Source organism: Oryza glaberrima, chromosome 11 (genome assembly GCF_000147395.1).
Source record: "Oryza glaberrima chromosome 11, OglaRS2, whole genome shotgun sequence".
NCBI classification, from domain to species: Eukaryota; Viridiplantae; Streptophyta; class Magnoliopsida; order Poales; family Poaceae; genus Oryza; species Oryza glaberrima.
Genome location: NC_068336.1, coordinates 20,900,663 through 20,922,282, shown reverse-complemented (window position 1 = coordinate 20,922,282; position 21,620 = coordinate 20,900,663). Strand labels below are relative to the sequence as shown.

The window sequence follows — 21,620 nt, the reverse complement described above, 5'->3', positions numbered from 1 at the left end:
AATAAAATAATAAAACAACAAATTTGATTTCAAAACAAATTTGAAATTAAAATAACTCACTACCTAAATTCAGAATAAAATAAATATTATTAAAGAACTTTGCTATCTTTATTAATTCACAGCCATGCATTAATGAATTAAAGAAAGGTATAAATAAAATACATTTATTTAGCAATAAAAGTTTCTCAAAGATTTCAGGAAAGAGTGGCAATGAACATCCAGTTAAAAATGAAAAATACCTTATTTAATTTGGACTTATTTTGTTACACCTATTTTCAAGGCAAACTAAATATATGCATGCTTGGGCAACTGCACGGGCTACCTCCTAGTTAGATATATATGTGTGCTCTTGCAATTTCTGGAAGCTATCATGGAAAGAAAAATTAAGGACCCTTCTTTTGTTGAATATGGCACTTCCAAGTATACTGTCTTCATTGCTACTTCTGTTGCTCAATGGAATAATGGAAAATGGTGTTGAAACATACAATTTTGATATTCTACAGGTTGACAAAACATAATTATATATGAATTCAGTCAGGAAACACTACAAGCTGAATATTTGCAAGAACAAGGGGAAAAAACATTCTTAAGATCAATAGACCTATTTCTTCAGATTAATTATATGCAAGAATATATATAATTCGTGCAGTGGCGATTCAAACCTTAATTATGAGCACCATGGTTCATGGTTTGTCTTCCGCCTCGAATCTGAACTTACTTTCTATTTCCAATATGTTCAATCTATCGGTGCAGCAGGTCAATGGAAGGAAGCTCTCCGTTTCCTGTTCCTCGCTCACCAGCCTCCAGGAGAGCAAGCACAGCTCCTGGATCACAGGCACGCACAACACAAGAACACAGACACACAGGAATACGGTGTACATTTTCCGGTGCGAACTTGCTGCAGATCTTCTGCTTTGCTACATGTGTGTGAAAAGAAAAGGAAAACAGAGTACGGACATTCCTGTGCATCACAGATCATGTAGTCCTGGATCAAGGCATCAGTATGGTGTGCTGTTTCTGCCGGCTGCTTTCAGAATTCAGGTGCTACCACGATCGTCATATCTGAAACAAATGCTTCCATGTTCCAACCAATAACCTTTGAATCAAGTAAAACAGGTGATCATGAGAAACAAGCATAGTGTAAAAATCACACATGACAGTTTAGCGGCCAATATGCTCGGAATTTCTGTCTGAGCCTACTTGGGCCTTATTGTAACCGAGACAACCATTATTACAAATCACACTATATAAATCCTTGAGAGAAAAACAGCAACAACCAAGAAAAAAGGCCCAGCGATGGAGATGAGCTTCTCTTCAGTTCCGCTCAACTCTTCTCCCTTTTATTCTTCTCCTTGCCCTGCAGCTGCCGCTGTTTAATTACAGCCGGGAAGAAAAGTTAGAGATCAGCGTATGATCAAAGTTGAAGAATGTTATGAAGATATTGATGTGCATCTTTGGTCCATGTACCTGAAAGCATGACCGAATGAGTGCAGAGAGCCGGTTCAAGATTGGTTGGTAGCCTTCTCCTCCTCCTCCTCTTCTTTGGCTGGATCATTGTCTCGCTGAAACAGGCAAAAAATTAACCAGTAGTCAGTAATCAAGAGCATATAAATAATTATGCAACCAGGATCAAATTGGTATGCACGAGTCACGCGCAACTGCAGCACCTCTTTGTCCGTATATGCTGAATTCCCATCGTCACCATTTCTGTCAATGTGATCTTTAGCTGAAATCTCCTCGTCGTCATGATCTTCATCTCTTTTCATCAAGCGCTAAAAAAGAAATTGTGATTGGGATATGAACTGAGGAACGAAATACGCCAACAGAGAACAAGTAAAGCTGATTGGTTACAGAACAGTCAGAAGTGGGGAGGCATGCGTGTAGGTAGGGGAATGTGAACTAATCAACTGATTAATCATGATTAACCAAACCAGCCATACCTCTTCAAGTCGGTACACACCAATGGCGGGACGGTTCGGGTGAGATTTCACCATGCGCCTTAACGCCGCCTCTGCTTCCTCCACCTGCCTGCCCGTCGCACCCTCGCAGTCGAGGACAACCTTGACGCGATTGAGCAGAGGGAGGTGCCCCAATCCAACGTCACTGGCGGCACAATATTCAGACGCCCACAGCCATAATTGAAGCTTGGTGAGCATCGGCATGGCTCCTGGAAGAAATGTGAGTGCTATGTTCATCATCCTACAGAATCTCAGGTTCGGAAACAGCCCGGCACCACCAACTGTCCACAAAATTCTCTGCTGTGTTCGCAGCATGAGTATGCGGAGTGCTGGCATCCTTGCAAGCATGTCCAGGTCCCGTGCTTCCATGGCTATCACGGCAAGTAGCAACTTGGATAGGTATGGGACGCACATGGGGTTCACCCACGCCGGCAGCCGTGGCAGGTCCATGCCGGGTATACGGAACTCACGGAGCTGCGACGGGGCCTCCCAGTGGTGCCAGCTTTCAGAGATGCTCACCGTATCGCGAAAAAAGAAGTGGAAAGTTATCTCCAGGGTCTGGAGTCTACGAAAGCTGCACAGCGACGCTAGCAAAGTGTTCTTCGTACCCTCGTCAATCACGTCATCTACACAAAACTTGAGAATTCTCAGCTCCGTCAGCTTGCCCACCTCCATGATGAAGTCTTTGATATTTTCGATGGAATCACCGCCCAACTCTAGGTATTGTAGTGAACTCAGATTCCCAACACCCGTTAGCACACTGGTTTCTCCAATTAGGCGCAGCCGCACCAACTTGCTTAGCTTGCAAATGGTCGACGGCAGTTCCTTCAAATCTATGTACCGGAAATCCAGTGTCTGCAGGTGCACGAGATCCCCTATTTCCACTGGAAGCTCAGCAAGACGTGTGCGCATCATTCCTAGGTATCTCAACTGACGTAGCTTCCCGATATGCTTGAGGTATAAACCTCCCGTTACTTTGACTTCAAATAGCTCTAGCACGCGTAGAACCTGGAAGCTCAGAAGCGAGGGCATCATGCTGATAGTACAATTGATAGCATTGAATGACCTCAAGTGTGTCATGCCAACATCTAGGTCATTGTTTTTGCCGTGGTTCCAACTCTCGTGCAGTGCTATCCTACGAACAGTGGTCCTCTCTGAAGACAACCTGTGCAACTCATGTGGTTTCTCGAATATTTTTACAAAGTTTCCTTCGGCTGTTAAGTTTCGGATGAGATCTAACACCATGTCATGTATGTGGCAATAAAAAATACTACCACCTTCATCCTTTGGCTGGATCATGCTTTTATTTATAAGCTCAATAAAGTACCTCTCGCCAATCTCAAATAACGTCTTATCTTCTTCCTCCTGGACAAAGCCTTCGGCTATCCACTTCCATATCAAACTATCCTTTTCAATCAAATGATCTTCTGGATATATGCTTAGGTACAACATACAAGTCTTTAGGTATGAGGGCAAGTGATAGTAGCTAAAAGACAATATCTTCCTCATGTTCTGAACTGCCACATTTTGATCTCCACTCCCAAATCCAATAGAGTCATAAATTGCAGACCATTCCCTCGCAGGTTTATCAACCAACAAACTAGCTATTGTAATTATAGATAGTGGTATGCCACCACATCTCTTTAAGATCTTTTTGGTTGCCTCAACCGATTGATTACTCGTTGGACAATTGCAGGCAGCACCAAATATTCTATTGTAGAATAACTTTTTTGAGTTATCATCAGAAAGTTTTTCCATTATGAAAACTTCACCAAATTCTTTAGCAACTTCATCGGCAACTTGAAAAATGCGAGTTGTTGTGATTACTCTACTTCCACAATTACTATCAATCAGAGCAAGTTTAATAATGTTCCATTGTGATGGCTCCCATACGTCGTCAATAACAATCAAGTACCTATCCCCATGAGAATAGAAGGGACATGAATTAGTGAAATGATAAACCGTTCTAAATACCAGTAATACAAATAAAGGTCTACAACTATCGCAACCATAAGCTAATAGAACACTTTTCTAGTAGCTTATAGAACTCCCATGAGCATAAGTTGAACATGAAAGGCAAAAAATAATGGTGGGTACTACACACTTACCTCCTATTGTCAAGGTATTCTCGAAGCTCATTAATCATATGCCTTTCACTTGATGTTACATCAAATGACAAGTACTTGTGCTTGTTAAGTTCAACTAGGATGTCCTTTAGGACTTTTTTGATTTCAGGGTTTTGACCGACAGGAACAAAAGCAGCACGATCAAAATGCAGTTTAAGCATGTCAAACACTACTTTGGAAAGAGTTGTCTTGCCCAAGCCTCCAATTCCGAAAATAGAGACCATCTTGATCTTCTTGGGTGCCTCATCCCCCACGGACAACTTCTTCATTAGATCATCACGTGCCTTATCAATGCCAACAAGCTTGGTGACATTCTCATATAATGACAAGATGCGAGGATCCACAAATGTTGGAAGATTAGTAGCGACATCATCAATCTTGTACCTATCGCGTCGTTCCATCACCTCCCTGACTTGGCTCTTGATATCTTTGATTTCATTGGCTATTTTGTGGCGGATCTTTATCTTGGACAACGACTTGTGGCACTTGTCGATTAACCATGTGAAATTATGTTTCTTGGCTGGCTCAAGACCATCCACACGTACCATGAACGTATCGATGTTGTCCTCAATGTCATAGGACAACTCTCTAATGTCCCAAGCCCAGATCTTGGTTTGCTTGTCAAGTTGGTCTAGGGGCACCTTTGAGACCTTCTCAAGAGCAGCTTGTATGCTCTTGAGCTCAGCCATGAGGAATGTTATCCCCTCCTTCACACTCTTCTGCAGATCATATTCTTCCTTGAGCAGCTCCGCCAGCTTGGGGAGGAGCGTGCCCATTGCACCTGTGGCGAACTGCATTACTGATGGTTCACTACGTCCCACCCCCCGTCCTCTCTGTTTCTTGTGATGATTATGAGGTGCTTTTCACCACCAGACAGCTGCACTGCTGGAATGAAAAGCATATGAAGAAATCTGTTAGCAATGAATGCGTATGTAATTTGTCAAGGATTGAAGGATGGGAAATTTTGGCAAAAGAGCTGGCGTAGCATGTTTGTACATATGGCAGAGTTTTGAAAAAAATGCAAAACTGAATAATTGTTGAAACTGCTGAAGCTATTAAATAGAGGACAGAAATACAGTTATCAGGTAATCAGGTATCGTTGCTAGCCAAACTCACTCAATATCTGTAAGTAACAATAATATTTGTCAAGGACTAACAACAATAATTCAGCATCCAAATGAATCACATCAAGGTCTCGTAGTCATAATAAAGCACAAATCCTTCAATTGTATAAAAATGTTTCAGATGTTCTTTCAAATGCATAAAAGAGAAGACGGTTGCGGCATCCTCTGTAACTTTAGCTCTCACTGGACACAACTATCAGATGACCAGATCATACATTGTTTGCTCAGATCTGGCAGTACCAATGACCGGCTCATACAAGAAACTAAATGTTGCTATTTGTTTCGGTCCCAATTTTACACAATAAAACCCTGTCTACTCAGATTACTTGCTGTGTTTTCTAAAAATGTTTTAGATGTTCTTGCAGACTCCTGACAACTCAGAACAGACAAGTGTTCACCTACAAACTGCACTTGAAAAGTAGGAGTATACTTGAATCGAATACAACTTACTGACCTTGCAAAAGAAGTAGAGAGCCAAACTCTTGTTCTTGCTGCTCTTGGCTCCTGCTGCTGGTGATGGAGGTGGAGAGCTTGCTGCTCAGGCGGGTAGAGCCGCCATGGATGACTCAGGAGAGACATAAGGAGAAAGAAGAGAGAGAGATAGAGAATATTCATACAGGCATCCAGCCAGATGCAAAGCCTCCCCTCTTCCAGAAGCTGTAATAACTTAATCCAAGTGTTAATTAACCTAATCGAAGTGCAGATATACATTTTCCAATGCATAGCCCCGTGATTACATGTGAGGACTAAGGCAGACAGTAGTCCTTGAAAACCAGAGAACGCATGTGCGATCACTCTTCGCTTCAAACACCACAGTTTTTTTAATTGAAAAAACTCTGTAATGTTACAAGTTGGAACAGTAAATTGCAGAGTAAATGTTTCAAACACCACTTTTGTTCTAATTGAAAAACACTATGTAATGTTACAACTTTTCTTTTTTGCGAGAATGTAATGCTACAAATTGGAATAGTCAAGCGTAATTTCCTCCAAATTTACCGCAAATCATTTTTTTAAGACAAGATATGTATTACTTTCTTGTTGTTCCTTCTTCTCCTTGCCTTATTGCTTTCCTGTTGTTCATTCATCATGGACACTGCTGCTATATACGAGAGTAGTACCCTCAGAGCTTCGATGCTGTCTTCAAGTCTTTGCTCAGCTCAGATCCCAGCTTTGCAGCCGTACGTGTCTTCACCTTTAAAATGAGCTCATGGACCTCATCAAAATGAGGGCTTGTGGCTTTCTTCACATTCTGAACCCAGCAGCGGATTTTCTCATGAGGTCCAAGAATCCGGTCGCGTTCACTATCACTGAGGACCTGCATATTAGTTTCAGAGTCATTTTCCCTTCTTTTTTTTTTAGAAACCATCCTAATGCGAAGTTTTCAAGTTTCTCAAGTCAAAAGTGATGTGGTTGTGGCTTGTTTGCATGCTTAAGAGGAAACCATAGTCTGGCTGGACTCAGTAGATTTTGTATTTACAGGTACATCGTTAGAGGTGACACTCATGGGCGTTAAATGTGAAATGGTGCGGATAAATTGATGTGGCGATATACACGTACCTCCAACTGCATTATTTCGCAAACAAGGCTAAGATCTGCAATTGATAGCTGAGGGTTGCCCAGTAAGAACTTTGCGTTGCCTTTGAGCCACATAGATTCAATCAGTCTCAGGGACCGGAATAGTACTTTCTCTGCTTCTTTTGCAGCCTGAGGGCTTGACGGAAGTCCAAGAGAAGGAGCCAACACGGTGTTCAGTATGAAGGTTGCTGCATAAAACGAATTAAAGGATGGAAAAAAAAAAGCTTAGCTAGTGCAAAATAAATTTACTTAATTAGGTTTTTAGGTTGCCACAAACTGCAAACGTTCCTTTCTATGTCTAAGGTGTGCTTCAAATGCATTGATGGAAGGATCATTTGAAATCAGAGTATGGGGCTATAGCAGAAAATTGGACTTCTGGTTAATGATAACTCCACATGATGAACGGAAAAGCCTAACACTTCCTCTCCTTTTTAAATTATACCGGGTTCATTTCTCACCTGCACCACGACGCAAATTTGAATGATGCCAATCCAAGATGGCCTCAAGTTTGGCTCTGGTGAACAGGTCTGCAGGATACCTACAAGAGACAAGATATGATAAAACAGTGACTTAAACTTTGAACAGTATCCATTCATTAAAAAATGACTGACAAACTCTCACACTATGGCAGACTCATGGCTATAATGTGGCATATCCAGTGCAAGAATCATCTCGCCAAAACTCAGTAGCATGTCATCTCAAAACTAATTGAAACAAGCTGAACTTTTTTGGACTAAAGCAATGGTAAATATATAATGCAATGTATTAACTAAAAAATACTCCCTCCAGTCATTTTTATATTTGACACTGGTAGAACTAAACTAAGCTCTCTCAGCGTCAAATAAAGATGACCGGAGGGAATAAGAACAGAAGAATCCTAGCTTGTGGGCTATTGCAAGGAAAATCAATTTGAAAACCCAGCATATCACAAGTGACTGAAACGAATCAGATTGCACGAGCTGTCATGGAAAATCGACAGCAAAACCTTTAAGTTATAGAAGCAACCAAAATCTTTGGATAACCATTAGCTCAAAGCCAGTTGAAGCAAATCAAATTATTATGCAATACCATGGGAAATAAACCATTAAACTCAAAAGGCTTGACTGAATATACTGTAAGATATAGTTTATATATAAGATGGAATAAAGTAATTGCAATCCAAGTTTCTCTGTCTAGCCTAAAAAGAAGCAAGTGAAGGTTCCAATACCATGCTTAGGCTGAGTTCGGGAGCTCCCAACACGCAAAACGGAGTGGCGGTTAGTGCATGATTTATTAAGTATTAGCTAAACTAAACTTGAAAAATGGATAAATATGATTTTTTTTAAAAGCAACTTTCCTATAGAACTTTTTTTGCAAAATACACACAGTTTGTAGTTTGGGAAGCGTGCGTGCGGAAAACGAGAGAGTTGAGTGGGAAAAGATGGGGGAAGAACATAGCCTTATTTGTCATAATAACAAGCATAGTAACTGTGCATGGCAAGATGTCAAATAAATAATTCTATAAGAGTTAATGTTAAAAATACAAAAAAACTACCCTCAAATCTAAAAATACCATGCATGACTGACTTTCTCTAAGATGAATCAATCACATACATATATGCATATGCAAAGAATGCCACTTTTCTAGGAAAAAAAAAAGACCATGCAAATGACACACAACTGTCCACGTATATTCAGCCACAAGATTTTCTAAAGTGACAGCACACCAAATGCATATCCTTTGGAGTAGAGATATGATTCATCTAGACCTAGTACTTGGCGAAAATATGTGGATAAAATGCAACAATGGGGCAACGTAAGTGACTAAGTGGTATACTTGACCCTCGGTTGCTGCATAATTCAAGGCAATCCAATAGCAGAAGAATGCACATAAGTTGCCCGAAAACCACAGCTAAAGAAAAAATTCTTGTAACACGAAAAAGCAGGCAATGCAAATGGAGTAGCATTACGCACCAGTGATCTGCAACTCCAGGGAACACCGTTGCAAGATACCTCAGAATGGCATGGCTGTCACAAAAGGAGCGAGTTTTGTCAGTGCTTTATAATTGTACCTAATAAAATAGTCGGCAATGTTCACAGTCATGGAATGTAACAGATTAAAACTGTAAATGGGGTTACTATACTATACTGTAATGAAATATGGACTTACTGGAAAGTCTAGAACATAAACATTTTTTTCGTTGGCATCAAATGCCTCTAATTTATGGTTTCGGCATAAAAGGAATAACCAAGAAATAATGTAGAAATTCAAGAAGAATGCAAAGGTCAAGAAGATAAGGCGTCCTCACTCCTCAACAGGAATTGAATTGGTGGGTCTCTATCTCTAGTTTATTAAGTATCAAAAGTATGGAGTCGCAATATGCGGCATTCAAAAGTGTGCAGCTTCCATGGATAATCTTTCACAAAACAGAAAAAACAGAATATGGAAGGCAAGGAATTGCAAATTCCATGCACAGTTCTGGCGTTAATAAACTATAAGTGTACACACAAGACAGAAGAATATCCCGAACAAACTGTAAATACGCATCGAAAACTGAACTGGAACAAAAATTTGGTCCTGAACAAAATTGACATTGCAAAGGGCAGGTGAGAGTCTGAGAGACAGGACAATTACTGAATCGTGCGCTAGAGTTACTACTATTATTCTGGAGGACAGGAGGAGTCTCGAGAGGGCATACGAACCTCTCAAACAATCTGAATCGCCCATCAACGATTGCTGGCACCTGTCCCATTGGGTTTATCTCTGAAGAAAGGAAGAAAACTATAATATATATACTAGCTCTACAGTATAACTAAAGCAGTGGGGAAAGATTTGCAAACTTTCTTGCCAGCAAAAACAAAAAGGGAAAGAAAAAAAAGATCAAGAAAGAGCGTCAGATTACTCTTGAATTCAGGGGACAGGTGCTCGCGCTTGAACAGATCCACCGTGACCTCCTCGAAATCGATCCGGTTCACTCTGCAACCAACGCAGCGTCCAAGAAGATAGATATCAAGATTCAGGACGACTCAGGGGGAAAGCGAGTGACAGAGAAAGAGGAAAGAACTGGCTGGGGTCACCTGCAGAAGATGATTATGGCCCGGCTGGGCTGCGACCGGCGGTCGGCGTAGACCTTGAGCAGCGGCTGCATGGCGGGGCGGCGAGCTTGCTGCGGCGGCTCCGGCGGTCGTCGTCGGCGTTGGTCCGTGCAGAGCCAAGCAAAGTTGCCAACTCAACAAATCCCAAGTCAATCTCTCGCACAAGGAGAGTCAAAGAGACCAATCTGCTCCCTCCACCTCCCACAAAATTCCAATGAAATTAGTTGGTGTTGTTTTTTGCTTTCTTTCATGTGTTTTTTTCCCCTGCACGAAATCTGGATAGAACTACTTTAGGTTCTTGGCTCTCGTTCCTTTCTCCTTTTCTTTTTGGAAGATTATTTTATCCCCTTTGAACTTTTTTTTTCTACAATATACCCATGAATTACAGAGCCGAATATAAGATTTACCCCTCAAACGGCTTTAGAGCAAGTATAATAGTATAGCCAACTACTAGCTTCAATTCATATATATAGCCAATCTAATAGCTTATTCATACAATAGTTACATACTACATTATTAATACATAGTCTCACCTGTCATAGACACACTGCGTCTTGGAATCCGTGCTACAGCTGGCTATAAATCTATAGCCCGCTGCCTTTCTCTCTTCTGATTTATCTTCTTAAAATATATTTATAGCTGGCTTATAGCCTGCTATTGTACCTGCTCTTATGGTGGTTTTGGTACACGTGGGCTATCGTTGGATGTCACCAGGCAGTGATGTATACCCAAGGTCATGACCAACGCAGGCAGCACCCCAACCATACACGTAAGTAAAAGTGATTAAAGACCCGGCTTAAGCAACCATCCTCCCAATACATGTACCTTGAAGTGGGCCCTATAGCACTTTTTCATATCAGCCCTTAATGTAGAGAAAAATTATATATTGGTCAATGGCCCACTGTCATACTCTCTTAACTTTCTATCCTTTTCATCCCCGCCACTACCCCACACCGTCGCTCGCACTTCACCTGCACGCGCTTGCTCATCTCCTCCCACACACGCTCGCCTCGTTGGCGCTTCTCTTCCTCCCACAAGCCTCATCACCATACCCCTCTCTTCTCGGTGGCGCCACCTCTCCCCTCTCTTTCCTCGGTGGCAGAGAAGCCGACGAGCTCGAGCTCCGCCTCACCCTCCCGAGCACACGTCCAGCGGATCGAATTGGATCAAGGTGGAGTAGGTGGAAATTGAGGCAGTGGTGGGAGATCAAGGAAGAGATGGTACAGATCGGGGCGGTGCCGGCGGATCGAGGCGGCGGTGGCGGATCAAGGTGGCGGCGGCGGATCGAGTTGAAGGTGGTGCAGATCGGAGCCACGCGGTGGGGATCGATGTGGCCCTTCTCTCCGGTCCACCCCCTCTCCATCTTCTTCCCTGGTGCAGGGCGACGGCTTGGGGTGAGGCCTCTCCTCAACGCGGCTCCTCGACCAAAAGCTAACGAAACTACAGGGCCCTCTGCTGGGGGTCGCGGCGCTCTGCGGGGGTGCGATCCCGACCGAGCTAGCGCGAATATTTGCCTCGGAAGGGGTGAGACCACGCTTCACGCTAGAGCGTTGGCCATGGCCTAATAAGGAAGCCTCAGCGTGTGTGGAAGAAAGGTGTTTTTTAGTACATGGTATATTTATCTTTACATGTTATAAAAGTTTAAGATATTTTTGTCCATAAATTTTCGTGCGTCGTCCGACTCATTACCCGTCCGATTTCCTTTTTTTCACCGCGCGGCGTGTACGTCGTGCCATATTTTTTTTTTCATCCGATTCCTCTTTCCACGCGTTCCAAATCGCGTGGCGTACGTCTGGCCCATGTCCAGATGTTTCGGCCGTCCGTAATTTTGGCAAAAAAAAGCACGCGAAGAAACCGTAAAGAAAGCCAAAGAAAAACAGCGAAAAGGTGTAAAAAAAAAAGAGAAACAGCGAAAAAAAAGTCCGATTCGTACCTTGGAAAAAGAAGTGGCTTAAAAAAAGAGGAAAATAAAAGGTGGCAAGAGTATGCGGACTGCGGTAGCCGGTAGGAGGTGTCTAGCATTTTCCACATTCTATCTAATTTCATTAACATCAATATAAATATAAGAAAGGTTAGAATGACTTATATTATAAAACGGAGGAAGTACTTAGAGATCAGGTGGGATAAGATCTTTTTAATCTAATTCAGTGAGAGGGTTTGCCGGTCATATGTTTTTTTACATGTAACACATACATACAAACTACGTACTTACGCATCAGAGATAGGAAGATTGATTAGCCAGAATGATTAGGAAGAGTGATTAACATGATTTTTTAAGTCTAATCCAATGGTCATCTATCGATTTAATTGAAAAATCAAGGGATATATGTTTTTTCTCACATTTTTTAGCATTTCAAGGCTTTGTTTTTTTTTTCAAAAAGATAGATATGATGGTCCAATACCGATTTAAGTGAAAATCTATATACAAATATTTTTATTAAATTTAGTCTAAAATAATGGGTACACAATATAATATAATGGGTGTAAACTCTGTTTTTAAAAATTGTAGAGCTAATGTTTGTAAAGAGTGATATGATAATATATTCAATGTTTAAAGTAACTATTATTTAAAAATTATTATTACTAATAATAATTATTATTATCTCTGCTATTATAAAAATTGAAAATATTTCCGACAGAATTTCGGTATGTCGTTCGTATTAGAATCAGTTTTAATTTTATGTTTTTGTCAAATCATTTTCTTTTTTCCTATAGTATAGTGTCCCTCTGATACGCACGCGAATTAATTGGGTCTGCGCGCCTGACTCCGTTTACCACACGCGCCTTTGCGCGTCGCCATGATTGTTTTACTTTCGAAAAGAACATGCCAATTAAAATAAAGGATAATTGAAGTTGCTCAGATCTATCAATTGGCTTATGCTATTTCTTTTCAGCATAAGCAGTCTGATGCTTATCGGCCTAAGCGTTTCCATCAACCGTAGAAAAGAGTCGGGAATTATTGGACCCACTACCAACCGTTGATGCTTATTCAGCCCAATAATTGAACCGATGGGCTTTTGCTGAGAATCAGCTTCAGCAACAGCGCACCAATGAAACCAGCTAATTCTGTCTGTCATCAATTCCTGTCTGACTTGAGATCAAGCTGGATGACAAATCGAGCTCGTTTTTTAAGGCCTAATTGTTTGGCTTATTCTTATTCCTAGAAGTCAAAATTTTAAATTTTAGAACTTAACTTTTGAATTCGACTTTTTGGTTTTTTTATTATACTTTATTTTACAAGATTTGCTTTTGAGTCGCTAAGAACATGTATATAAAAGATTTGCACGCATAAATAGTCTTTTATTTAGTAATAAGTGATTCAGATAAGCACATAAATAAATGAAACAATAGGATGTGATTATTTATCCATTGCAACACATGTGTACAAATTAAATTTTCTCTACCCGTTGCAACGCACGGTCATTTTTTCTAGTATAAACACAAAAGTTAAGTGGGGCAAAATGGACAACTCTTTTTTATGGCAACGTCAAAAATATTGAAACTTTATAATATAAGCTAAAATGAGTCCCTACCAAATACAACGATTTAAAGCTATAGAATTGGACAACGACATATTCTTTTCAAATGAATGAATGAATGAATACGCATGATTTTCGAGAGCTCCTAAATGATTTGATCTTTTTTTTAAAAAAAAACTTTCTGCAAAATATTTTTAAATGCACTTTCTGATTTTATAATAAGTGATTTGTTCATTTGTACTAGTGAATAATTATCACAAACCGTTCGTGTATTAAGCTTTTCAGCACGAAAAAAACCATAGGAGGAATCCATACCAATGTGTTTGGCACGGAGTCTCGGTTTGGAAACATGCTAAATGTTATAATTCGAAATCTTAACTGTCACAGAAAAAAAAATCTCCAGTTTGGTAGAATACACTAAAAATTAAATGTTTTAAAATAGAACCATCATTAACAAACAAATTCCCAAGTTTAAAGCAGAGCTAAGTGAACTTCAAGTTTGATGAGTAATAACTAATGTGATTCCGGTGGGAATCATGTTAGATTAATTCATGAGTTCCAAAGTATCGAGGGATATGTTTGACTTTGATTCCCTCCAAAATGCACGCGAACTTAAAATGCAATGCCTCTTAATAAAGTTTACATCTATCTATCTATCTATTATTATATACTAAAAGCCCATTAAACTTCCTATAAACGCTCTTAGGCTGCCACGTGGCGCTCTATAAAAATAGAGAAATCCACGAAATTCTGAGAAAAAAACAAAACATCTAGCATATTAAAGTTGGTGGACCCATTATATTCAGCCGTTAGATTAACCGAAACAAATCCTTCCACCTCCACCTCTCTCTCCCCTGTACGTAACGAACCCATACGTAGGTACCTGTATACGTACATGGGCTACGTGCAGGACATATATCTCCTCTCTCTCCCTTCTCTCTACTTCCTAGGAATTGCAAGCAATTTAATGCAGTTTAATGTCTCAATTTAATTTGTAGTTAAACTGATAATTTAGGATCAATAAAATCTAAAAAATTTGGAAGAAAACAAAACATGGAGCGATCAATTTACACTTAAACTAGTGAACCTATTATTTTCAATTAGTAGATTAATTATATCTCCTGAAGTAAATAATCCCTTCCTCCTAATCTCCTGTCTAATTTGTACTATTCGCCCGGAAAAATATGTACATATATACATCTATATATGGTAGAGAGATTACTATTTGCCGGGAGACTACTAATTGCGAATAAACTATGAATCCTTCCCTCCTAACTTTCAGTCCACTCCTCTGTGGATCCTTTAATTTCACTCCCCTTTGTTTTACTAGGTATTTGACTAGGATATATCCTAGATGTATATCGTTACATCCCATAAATAACTATATATTTTAATTTAAAAAATATTATGTGGAACAATATTCTATGTTTTTTTCAATCTCATCCAAATATTCTTAGCAATTACTCTATCCTTTTCAAATAATTAATAGCGGGCATTATATTCATTTACAAATGGCTCCATCAACCCTATTAGATTTTTTAAAGTAGTGTCGAAGTATCACTCCTGCTTATTTTCAAAAGGGAAAATTATATTTGTACTGTTGTCTATTCTATATCACAATTTGACTCAACTTTTTAAAAGAATATCTGCATCACATCCATCTTCTCTCTAAATTCCCTGAAGGACGTCAATTGTGAACACTAGAGTTTGCTACGTGAATGTATGTATGGTAGGGGCATGCATAGGCAATAGAGGTGCCCAGTGAGAAGTCATCATTAGCAATAGAGCTCAATTGAACTACATATTAATGTAATTTAGCAATAGAGCTCAATTGAACTACATATTAATGTAATTATTTATAAGTGTGTTGATAGTGAATTTGACATTAAAATTGTGCTCTACGTTGATCTTAAGAGATACAATTATGTCAGTATGAGACCCATGTTAATTTTAAGCCATAAGAAAAGAAAGCATTTGTGGCTACAGTCGGTTTCACCCGTTAGAGGTGCATTGATATATATTTTAATGGTTTTAACCTATTAGTTTATCAAAGGTATTTTAAAATATTATATACAGATACCATCGATTAGGAATGCAGTGGTATGAAGTGAAAATGAACGCTTTATAGTACTGATAACGTATTAGGTTTACTTTTGGTATGAATGCAATTCCATCTATCAAAAATGCATTCATGTTTCCGTACCATAATAATTAGTGGTGATAGGCATATAACCATGACAAAATAATTTATGTTTCAATATAGAAGACATTACTATCATTTAGTATATCAAGTAAATGGTTTTTGATATAGTTATTTCATTCTTTTATTATTATAAGGTAGCAGTATATAGTTCTTATAGTGAATAAGGTGACAAACAACTTTCTTTAGCTTTCTTTTTATAAACAATAAATAAGTTGCCCGCGCATCTGCACGGGCTTCCTTCCTAGTTTATACAAAAGTTTAAAAAAAAATGATCTTCATTAGCATATAACAATGCATACTGTCTTCATTAGCATAAAAATGTGTACTGCAGGCTAATGCAGAATACAATAATATGAAACAAAATAATCTAAATCTTATGGTGTATTTATAGCAAAAAAAATGTCGATTAAGTACAATCTACCATAATCTAAAAAAAAAACATCATAAGCTGCCATCCATACAAACGAAATTAAGCCAAGGAGGACTAATTAATCACATGCATAATATACATAAGAGCTTACATAAGATTACACTAGCTAATTAATCAACTAGCTAGCTTAATTAGTGAAGGTGAGAGAGTATTAGTGTCGTCGAGACAAGAGTGGCTGCTTCTCTGGGTCGTCGCCATCCTTGCTCGCCACTGCCATGGATGAGCATGAGTCGTCGCTGTTGATGATGGTGGTCTCTTTCTTCTTTGCCCATAGCACCACATAGAGCCCCGAGAAGAGGAGAATCATTCCTACCACACTACACATACAAACCAAAAATGACATAGTAATAATATCGGTTTTTTATATATCGACAGAGACCAAAGATGTAAACTAATTTTATTATTTTTTAAAAAAGAATTTCTATAAACATTATCGAAAGATTTTGATAAAAATTTTAGTGTAACTATAATATAATTATAGCATAACATTATAACTATAATGCAATGTAGCTATAATACAAGTAAATCAGATGTAACAATATGTAAATTAAAATCGCACCATAGTATAGTGTGGTATGCGTCGCGAGTTTGACGTGCGAGAATGACCCGTGGTTGATTTTTTATTCCGATCGTATGCACGAATCTCAACATGGATTCGATGGCTCATGGCTGAAAACTTAGAATTTCCCGTCTTGTTTTCAGGATAGTCGAACAGTGTCGACTCGACTTATTCGTATATATCTATGTTAACTATTTTTTTACTACTATATCAACTAGAAAGGTAGCCCGCGCATTCGCACGGGCATGCATCATACGTACACTAAGTATAAGATATTTATAAGAGCGAAATATTAACCGGAGATCAACTGTCACGATTTCTCCATAAATTATTTTCGTCGGTATTAATTGCCTATATAATTTTCTAACCTATTACATTCTGTGTTATATCATATTTAAGTAATATATGTAAGCATTTATTTATAATCTTCTTCATCACTTGAAAATAATATAGTCTTATTTTCTTTAGAAAATATGTCAACCAAAGTAAAAGTAATGTGTTTTTATTTTTTTTAAATTGCATATATATTATCATGGTTTATTAGAGGATGAATTGGGTGGGACATGAGGATTCACTAAATGTATGTGTTTATATAGACTAATATGATTGATGTAGTTTAAGAGGTGATCCATCCATGAACATTTTCATTTAGAGTGGGTCAGAGGCTCCACACAACCTAACATGAATACGATAATGACGAAATATAATTGGGCGATAATATTTTTGAAATGTGATGTCCCATGAATACACGCTTGTTTTTTTATATAACATAGATATAACTGTTAGAAATAACAATGGTTCCACCAGTTTAAAAGGCATAGTAGTATTAAAAAATGTAGCTTAAAAATTATAGTTGTTTTAATATCCAATATTATTGCAAAGTGAGTGTAGCTCAACTGGTTACGTTCCTTGTGATGGAATATGCCCACCCAGATTCAAGTCCTAGACTTGACACGGGTGCTCGCATTTACGGCTAATTATTGTTTCAGTGTTGACATACCCGTCGGCAGCGAGGTGTTCGTGGTGATTTCGTCAATCTCAAAATATGTCAGCCCAGTCTTTATAGATACTCATAGGGGTAGAAGGTGTGTGTGAGAGTTTATAGGGGTGAGTGTGCGCGCGTTGTGAGCGCTTGCGTTTGTATGATGTTTCTTTCAAAAATACCCAATATTATATATTGTTTCTCTCTGTGTGTTTTCATAAGGGTGAGTGTGCGCGCACTTAGAGCGTATGCGTTATGCTGTATTTCTTAAAAAATATTATTGATTGTTTCTCTTTTAGTATAATATAATAATAGCTAAAAAAAGGGAGGGGACAGACGATGTTTTGTGCATGTGAGGGCGAGGAGGTGGAGGAGATTTTATTCTTCTATTTTTTTTCTATATTATTTAAGTGAAAACCGTTGATGGGGTGTTTCATTTTTTCTAAGAATTTCAAAGATTCTTTCCCTTTTTATAGGATGTGACACATGGCGACTTATTTTCATAAAAATAGATCTATATATACAACAATTTAATTGGATTTTTTTAGAATTTTAGGATATGATGCATGGTGAGTTATGAGCGTTCCAGAGGGCGTTTATTGATTTTTGTTATGTACAATGATTTAGTACAACATGATACAAATTTTTAATTTATTTTTCGTTGTTACTTAGTTTCCATGCAAACGATAGTGTCTACCTTCAAATGATTTATTTTTACTTTTATATCGTAAAATATAGCTAATATGATCTTGATTTATTTATTTAGTTATAAAATAAAACAACAGCTATGATTGTTTTTATATTATGTTAGTTAAAAAAAATAGAAGATGGGATAATTGAATTGGAAGTAGAGGACGAGAGAGTGAGAGAGGGAGGGTCAAAGGTATATGCAACGCAAGAGGATACGAGGATATTATTGTTTTTCAAGATAGATCGAATGTATCCTATAAATACAATTTATCTTAGAGTTATTAGAAATACTTTGGGTATTGTATTTTCTAATTAAACTACTTAATTTTTTTCTAATTTAGGTACATGTTATTAATCAGAAGGTTTAAAAATCAATTTGATTTTTTCTTAAAAATATATGGATCAGTGAACAATAGCTAGTCCGTAGAATATATGTCCCAAAGTAATGAGTTTTTTAAATAATATTAGCTATATGATTTTAATAATATATGTCCCAAACTTGGATCTTTAATTTTAAAATAATTTATAGTAAATAATCTAATGGAGTGCACCAATAAAAAAATAGCTATATGATTCAGATAAATAGTTGTTTAAAATTTGTTATCGTAAAATATTTTTCCATGTATCTAAAAGAAGAAAATAGGAGAGAAAGGAAATAGGTATGGAGGTATGCACACACGTACGTACTGGACAGGAGAGGATGGGATATGCTGGCTTTTTTTTATCCTTTTATATTTGGCTAAATAAATCTAATGACAAAAAATAATGGAAAAATAAGAGAAAAAGGAAATATGTGGTACGTACTGGATGGAAGATGTTTGGGATATGTGGGACTTTTTTATCTTTTTTTACTTCGATAAATAAATTTAATGGTAGAAAACAATGGGTCCACCATATATTAGTGAAAATTGACGGCTAAAAATGTTTTGTTTATTCTCAATTTTTTGTGAATTTTCTAATTTATTAAAATGCCATGCGGCAATGTAGGAGCATTTGTAGTAGTGCTACATGGCGGCTTGAGTGCGTTTATAGGATATTTAATGGACTTTTATATATAATAGGCGATATTAAAAAGGAAGCGGCCTAATGTAAACGTATAAAATAGATCATTAATTTAAATGAAAATCTATAGTGAGATTATATAGTGCCACGTGATGGTTCAAAAGCGCTTATAGAAGCACAACATGACTATATTTGTGGAGTAATAAATTTTATTTTTATAGTATAGAAGATCCTAGTTTAAAAAGACCGTATATTTTTTCCATGGTTATAACTTCGTATATTTTACTTTAGGGCTTTATAGCATTTTTTCTTATTATGCGTTAGCCGTACATACGTATGTTCCTTTTGTATATTTCCATCCAAGTGAACAGTTGCTTTTTTATCGTACACACGTACGTTCTTTGTTTATTTTTTTTAATAAACAGTACCTAGATATATACTCCATCATATACGTATGAAAGTATTTGCATATGTATATGTACGTAAGTATTTCCATATTACGTAACTATTTTCATGCGTATACGTATGTAAATATTTCTGGTAAATGGATTCTATTGGACACATAAAGCATATGCTTTTTAAATAGATCTAATCTGACGGTGTAAAATAATGGGTCCACCAATTTAAATGAAAATCAATGGTGGAATTGTAGTATGTCACATGGTGGCCTAGGAGCGTTTGTAGAAACGCCACATGGCGATTTCGGAGTGTTTGTAAGAAGTTTAATGGACTTTTAGTATATAATAGATAGATATGAAACTTTGCGCAATTTTATTGCGGTTGTGTTTTCTTTCGAGAAATAAAAAGCAGAAGAAGAATAAGCAGCTTTACCTTCCAGACTTGACGACTCTGCCGAGGAAGATGGCCGAGAAGACGGCGGAGCCGACGGTCTGCGTGGGGCTGAACATGGACACCACGACGGGGCCCTTCTTCTTCAGCGCCCACGCCTGGAACGCCACGCACGCCGAGCTCACCACGCCGCCGACGAGCACCAGCGCCAGCACGGTGCGCAGCCCCACGACCCCCGCCCCCGCGCCGGCGCCGGCGAGGCTCCCCCGCGCCACCAGCTGCAGCGCCGCCGTCAGCGCGGCCCCCAGGAACGACGTCACCGTGCACAGCGTGATCGGCGCCGGGAACCCCACCATCGTCGCCGCCTGCAGCACGGTGGTGCACGACACCACCACCACGGCGCCCAGCAGGCAGAAGCACCCCGCCGCCCACCCCGACGCCGGCGACGTCGGCGGCGGCGCCGTGGCGCTCTGGATGACGCTCATGGTGATGGCGCCGCTGAGGCAGAGCGCGGTGCCGACGATCTTGGCCCAGGTGTAGCAGCAGCGGAGGCGGACGCGCTCGAGGCCGAGGGAGGCGGCGACGAGGAAGATGAAGCCCGGGGTGAGGTTGGGCATGGCGGCGGCGATGGCGGGCGACGTCCGCTTCATCCCCTGGAGCATCAGCGCCTGGAACCCCGTGACGCCGCCGAGCGCGAGGAGCACGAAGCGGAGGAGGAGCCGGCCGGTGAGCAGCTGCTCCGCCGGCGGCCAGAGGAGGCGGCGCTCGAGCGCGACGGAGAACGGGAGCGTGAACGCCGCGTTCGCGAGGCTCCCGAACGTGACGAGGAAGAGCGGGTCGAGCCCCCGCTCCATCGCCGGCGCGAGCACCACCATGTACGCCGCCCCGGCGAGCTGCACCCCCATCATCCCCGCCGCGATCACCGCGTCCTCCCACGACGAGCACGCGTGCTCATCCGCCGCCGCCGCCTCCTCCTTCTGCCGATCCCGGCCAAGATGACCGTCGCTCGCGGCGGCGGCGGCGGCGGCGGCGCGGAGGGAGGAGAAGGAGGCGGCTCCGACGAGGGTGGCGCAGACGCACGGCGGCGAGAGGACGTGCACGGCGTGGTCGGCCATCGGTCGGTGGGTCGTACGTCGTCGATCGATGGCGCTCGATTGTCGGCGGGAGGTGGGAGGAGGAGAAGCTATTTTTGGGCGCGACATGACACGACATGCATCCCGCCATGATCGATCCATCGAGCTCGTGTCCCTCCTCCTCCATCCGTGCATGTCGATCTCATCCCCACATGCATGCACGGCAAACCAAGCAAATTGTTTAGATATTGGTAATATATGAGGTATCATCTCTCTGTATTAGACCATAATCTTATCACTGATCCTTATACTCCCTCCATCCCTAAATATAATTTAGCGATTTTGATTAGATGTGACACATCATATCAAGATTCGTTATATTAGGATGTGTCACATCCAACCATAATCTTTTATATGTAGGAACGAAGGGAGTAGCATATAAGCCATCAACCTTTTTACTTATGCTGGAACATAAACCTATTATTAAAACTCATAGCAATAGTTAGTTCCAGAACATGTTGTCATTAATCACCAAAACTTATCGAAACACAAGGT

The 21,620-nt window shown here is 39.8% G+C and overlaps 2 protein-coding genes and 1 pseudogene across 3 annotated transcripts; all 3 read right to left on the bottom strand.

Annotated features, from left to right (window-relative positions):
* Positions 1–1,082: 1,082 nt before the first annotated feature.
* LOC127754955 (disease resistance protein RGA5-like) lies at positions 1,083–5,901 on the bottom strand. 2 transcript variants are annotated; one of them, XM_052280562.1, is made up of 6 exons: positions 5,663–5,901; positions 4,067–4,969; positions 1,941–3,873; positions 1,668–1,772; positions 1,468–1,562; positions 1,083–1,369 (listed from the first exon to the last, which is right to left on the bottom strand). In XM_052280562.1, the coding sequence occupies exons 2-5, from the start codon at positions 4,879–4,881 to the stop codon at positions 1,503–1,505; spliced, it is 2,913 nt and encodes a 970-aa protein (XP_052136522.1). In that variant the 5' UTR covers positions 4,882–4,969; positions 5,663–5,901; the 3' UTR covers positions 1,083–1,369; positions 1,468–1,502. The 2 variants fall into 2 exon arrangements, with proteins under 2 accessions (XP_052136522.1, XP_052136523.1); XM_052280563.1 differs by having other exon boundaries at positions 4,067–4,966.
* Positions 5,902–6,005: 104 nt separating this feature from the next.
* LOC127754956 (glutathione S-transferase T1-like) lies at positions 6,006–10,195 on the bottom strand. Its single transcript, XM_052280564.1, has 7 exons — positions 9,841–10,195; positions 9,666–9,739; positions 9,466–9,526; positions 8,737–8,790; positions 7,242–7,321; positions 6,766–6,971; positions 6,006–6,523 (listed from the first exon to the last, which is right to left on the bottom strand). Exons 1-7 carry the CDS (start codon positions 9,909–9,911, stop codon positions 6,329–6,331), a joined length of 741 nt encoding a protein of 246 aa, XP_052136524.1. The 5' UTR covers positions 9,912–10,195; the 3' UTR covers positions 6,006–6,328.
* A 5,736-nt stretch (positions 10,196–15,931) lies between these two features.
* LOC127755199 (WAT1-related protein At5g47470-like) lies at positions 15,932–21,322 on the bottom strand (annotated as a pseudogene).
* Between the last annotated feature and the right edge of the window lie 298 nt (positions 21,323–21,620).

Excerpts from the sequence above, each read along its gene's own strand:
- LOC127754955 (XM_052280562.1), bottom strand. The coding sequence starts at position 4,881 with ATGCAGTTCGCCACAGGTGCAATGGGCACGCTCCTCCCCAAGCTGGCG. Across the intron at positions 3,874-4,066 it reads GAATACCTTGACAATAGGAG|GTACTTGATTGTTATTGACG; the intron begins GTAAGTGTGTAG and ends TCATGGGGATAG. Across the intron at positions 1,773-1,940 it reads GTGTGTACCGACTTGAAGAG|CGCTTGATGAAAAGAGATGA; the intron begins GTATGGCTGGTT and ends TTTCTTTTTTAG.
- LOC127754956 (XM_052280564.1), bottom strand. The coding sequence starts at position 9,911 with ATGCAGCCGCTGCTCAAGGTCTACGCCGACCGCCGGTCGCAGCCCAGC. Across the intron at positions 9,740-9,840 it reads GCCATAATCATCTTCTGCAG|AGTGAACCGGATCGATTTCG; the intron begins GTGACCCCAGCC and ends CGTTGGTTGCAG. Across the intron at positions 8,791-9,465 it reads CGATTCAGATTGTTTGAGAG|CCATGCCATTCTGAGGTATC; the intron begins GTTCGTATGCCC and ends CTTTTGTGACAG.